This window comes from Nicotiana tomentosiformis, chromosome 6 (assembly GCF_000390325.3).
Source record: "Nicotiana tomentosiformis chromosome 6, ASM39032v3, whole genome shotgun sequence".
NCBI classification, from domain to species: domain Eukaryota; kingdom Viridiplantae; phylum Streptophyta; class Magnoliopsida; order Solanales; family Solanaceae; genus Nicotiana; species Nicotiana tomentosiformis.
In genome coordinates, this window is record NC_090817.1 from 23,006,198 (window position 1) to 23,010,401 (window position 4,204).

At 36.6% G+C, this 4,204-nt stretch overlaps 1 protein-coding gene across 1 annotated transcript; it reads left to right on the forward strand.

Annotated features, from left to right (window-relative positions):
* Positions 1–204: 204 nt before the first annotated feature.
* On the forward strand, positions 205–3,864 carry LOC117281502 (receptor-like protein 6). Its single transcript, XM_070177179.1, has 2 exons — positions 205–3,093; positions 3,630–3,864. The coding sequence occupies exon 1, from the start codon at positions 211–213 to the stop codon at positions 2,800–2,802; it is 2,592 nt and encodes an 863-aa protein (XP_070033280.1). The 5' UTR covers positions 205–210; the 3' UTR covers positions 2,803–3,093; positions 3,630–3,864.
* Positions 3,865–4,204: the final 340 nt, after the last annotated feature.

Genomic DNA, 4,204 nt, shown 5'->3' on the forward strand with positions numbered 1-4,204 from the left:
TAAATGAGAGTACAACATCTTTTAATTACTAGTAACATTTGCTATTAGACATAGATGAGAAAGATAGAGATGGGGAGATTATTGTCACTTATTTCTTTGTTTCTTTTCTATGTTGCCTTGGCAGTTGAGGTGGTTTCTTTTTCCCTTGGCCGTCCACTTTGCTCTTCTGATGATACCCTTGCACTTTTACAGTTTAAGCAATCACTTGCGATGACATCGTCGGACTATCCACTTTGCCAATCTTCTTATCCTAAGACGACGTCTTGGAATAGGAGTAGTATGGATTGTTGTAGGTGGAATGGAGTTACCTGTGATAGTTTCACTGGTCATGTCATTGGTTTGGACTTGAGTTGCAGCGAAATTGAAGGAACTATTCATCCTAATAGTAGCCTTTTCCATCTTCATCATCTTCAAACCCTTGATCTTTCCTTTAACAACTTTTCAGGTTCTCAAATTCCGACCACCATTGGTCAGTTGGTCAGTTTGGTGCATCTCAACCTCTCTCATTGCTTTCTCCAAGGAAAGATTCCGTTTGAAATCTCACACCTCTCCAAATTGATTTCGCTTGATCTCTCTGATGATGCTCCAAATCTTCTCCAACTTAATCAATTTGGATTCAGGATGCTCTTTCAAAACTTGACCAAGTTAGAGGTACTTTCTCTTTCAAATGTAGACATTTCATCCAAGATATCATCATCCATTAATAATGTATCCTCTTCTTTGAGATATCTAGATCTTGAAGAAACTAAATTGTATGGAGACTTGCCACAAACCATTTTCCTTCTATCCAATTTGGAAACTCTCAGATTGTCAGGAAATGATCTCACTGTTTCTTTCCCTAAGTCGAACTGGACCAGTAGCCATACGCTAACTGAGATAGATCTCTCTTACAACAATGTTTCCGGAGGAGTACTACCTGCCGCTTCACTTGGAAGTTTCAAAGCCTTAAAAATTGTGAAACTTTCTCAGTGCAATCTCGTTGGATCTATTCCAGAATCCATCAGCAACCTTTCACAGGTCACTGAACTAGATCTTTCATACAACCATTTGGAAAGCAAAATTCCTGATGTTGTTTCCAACTTGCAAAAGCTTGAATTCTTGAGTTTGAGTGACAATTCACTCAGTGGTCCACTTCCTTTGACTACTAACGGCGGGGGGCTTCAAAATCTAAAAGATGTAGATTTGTCTCGAAACTCACTCAACTGCTCAATCCCATCTTGGATGATTAGTCTTCCTTCATTGATTCATTTAACGTTGGAGAGCAATCATTTCAGCGGACTACTTCCCGAGTTTAAGCCCAACTCCTCTCTACGCGTGCTTGATTTGTTTCAAAATCAACTCGTTGGTCCCATACCTCAATCACTTAGACATCTTGTGAACCTATCTGTTCTCGCTTTTGGATCAAATAATTTGAGTGGGGAGGTCGGAGCAGATATGCTATCAAGCATGACTAAGCTCCACTACCTTGAACTTTCATCAAATAGTTTTTCCGGTGAAATTGGAGCAGAAACATTTTCAGGCATGACAAACCTCCGATATCTTGATCTTTCTCATAGTGGTTTATCTTGGAGTAGTAGCAATAAGGACAACACGACCAACGTCATCAGTACTACTACTTATCATCTTTTTCATTTAAGCTTAGCCTTTTGTCGTGTGAAAGATTTCCCAGATTTCCTATTGAACTCTGAGGAATTGGTGATCTTGGATCTATCAGGTAATGCAATCCACGGCGAGTTCCCTAAATGGTTTGAGGGTTTGAATTCATTGCAAGTCCTTAACCTTACTCGCAACCACCTTACAAGCTTAAACCATCTACCTTGGCAGACAATGACGGTTGTTGATCTTCAATCAAACTCACTCAAAGGACCTTTGCCGTCCTCATTTTGTCAACCAAATAACCTAGATCTTTTGAACTTGTCTTATAATAATTTAAGTGGTGAAATTCCCATTTGTTTCTTTATTTCTAAAATTCTCTCAGTCCTAGAATTACGAGGAAACAACTTTCACGGTCCGATTCCAAACATATTCTCAAGGGGTAACGGGTTACATCATATTGGTTTGAGTAAAAATCAATTGGAAGGTCCGATACCAAGATCATTGGTCAATTGTACATACTTACAAGTCCTTGATTTGGGAAACAACAAAATCCATTCTACATTTCCCACCTGGCTAGAGATGCTGAATGAGTTAGAGATTCTAGTATTAAAATCTAATAGATTTTATGGACATGTCGTTGCTTTCCAAACAAAATCACCATTTCCAAATTTGAGGATATTTGACCTCTCCGACAATTCGTTTACTGGCTCTTTGCCTGGAGAGGGTTTCAAAGCAATGATGAAGATGGATGAACACAAATCAAAACTGGAATATATGGAGGAAAAGGACAGTTATTTTGGAAATTATACAGACAAATATGAGGAATCAGTGACTTTAGTGATGAAAAATCAGGAGATTCAATTGAACAGGATCTTGAAGATTTTCAAAACAATCGATTTATCAAGGAACAATTTTGTAGGAGAAATCCCAAAGTTTATAGGGAATTTAAATTCACTTGTGCTGCTGAATTTATCTCATAACTACCTCACTGGACGTATTCCTGTTGAAATGAAGAACATGAGCACGCTTGAAGCCTTGGACCTTTCATTTAATCAGCTCACTGGGAAAATTCCTGAGGAATTGACAATTCTAACATTTCTCGCGGTTTTAAATCTGTCACACAACCAACTTGTTGGACCTATTCCTCATAGCAATCAGTTCAATACGTTTCCAAATGATTCATATTTTGGAAATGCTGATTTATGATTCCATTGTCAAATGAATGCGGGCATCATAAAACTGCATCCGAACCAGGCTTGTTGGTTGAACAAAAAGATGATGAACCGAGTTTTCTTAGTGAAATGACTTGGAGATCTGTCTTAATTGGATATGGCTGTGGCTTGGTTTTTGGATTTATCATTGGCTATTTCATATACCGATTTCAATGGCCAAGATGGTTCATACACTTTTATGCAACTCTCACTCATGAATTGACATACAGAGCACAGAGGGGAGGTCGAAGACGACGCAGGAACTTTCGCCGAAGAAGACACTGAGGTAATTAACCAATAGCCGTGTTTATTATTTGTTACTTCCAATTTATGTAACGGTGTTCGAATTTTGACTATCCTATGTCTTTTGAATATGTTAAATTATTAATTATTGTGATTTATAGTACTTTTAATTAATTTCCAAATATAAAATTTAAAGATTTTATGTCCAAATCGGTCAAAATAAATAGTTTGAATTTCGATTAGCGAAAAATATCGCATAAATTGGGACAGGGGAAGTAAATTTTATTAGCAACATTTGTCTATACTAGATCTTCCTTTGGAAAATTTAAAGAAAACAGTTATAAAAACAAAACATAAGCCATTAATTGAATTGGAGACTTTGTTCATGTTATTGTGAACTCCTTTGTACATATGTTGTCCTTATTCCATGGGTACAAGTTTAATAGAATTCCTTAGATATTCAACAAGTTAAAGCTTTTTTGTTTGTTTCTTTTTTTAAAAAAAAAAATCCAAAATCACAGGAAGTGTACACAATACTCGAAGACCCTAGCGTAATTCATTGTTTATTATTGCTTTCAGATGGCAATCAGAAAGTATCAAGCAAGAGAGATCGGAAGGCCATTAGAGTGTAGGCTTGGGAAAATAGTGGTTTATAATTTTGCAATATATGTGCAAAGAACAAAGGAAAGCAGGTCAGTGTAATATTGTTAGTGTTTGTTAAGAGTACTTATTTAACTTTCCTCTCGCAAGACATGTATTTTGTAATTAACTTATTATTGTCCAGCTTGAAAAAATGTTGGTGTGTTTCGTGCAACTTCTTACGAGAAATTGTTTCTTCTCTTATAACCCATATTATAGTGATTATTATCGTATGTTATTGGGCTAAAATGGCCCGTATATACTTTTAACATTGTGTGATATTGTACGCTTTAAGTCAAACCCGTACGGTTTTATCCTAAAGGCTCCACATCATTAAGAGATGCTTATACCTTATATGTAAACTCTCTATCTTTGTTATCAATGTGGATTTTATTCGCACACCCAACAATCCCCCTCGAACTAAGTTCCATGTGATCCATTACCACTATCCACATATTAATTTTTGAGATTCACTATGTGTCACCTACATCGTCAGTATTTGTCTTCCATCACCA

Excerpts from the sequence above, each read along its gene's own strand:
- LOC117281502 (XM_070177179.1), top strand. The coding sequence starts at position 211 with ATGACATCGTCGGACTATCCACTTTGCCAATCTTCTTATCCTAAGACG.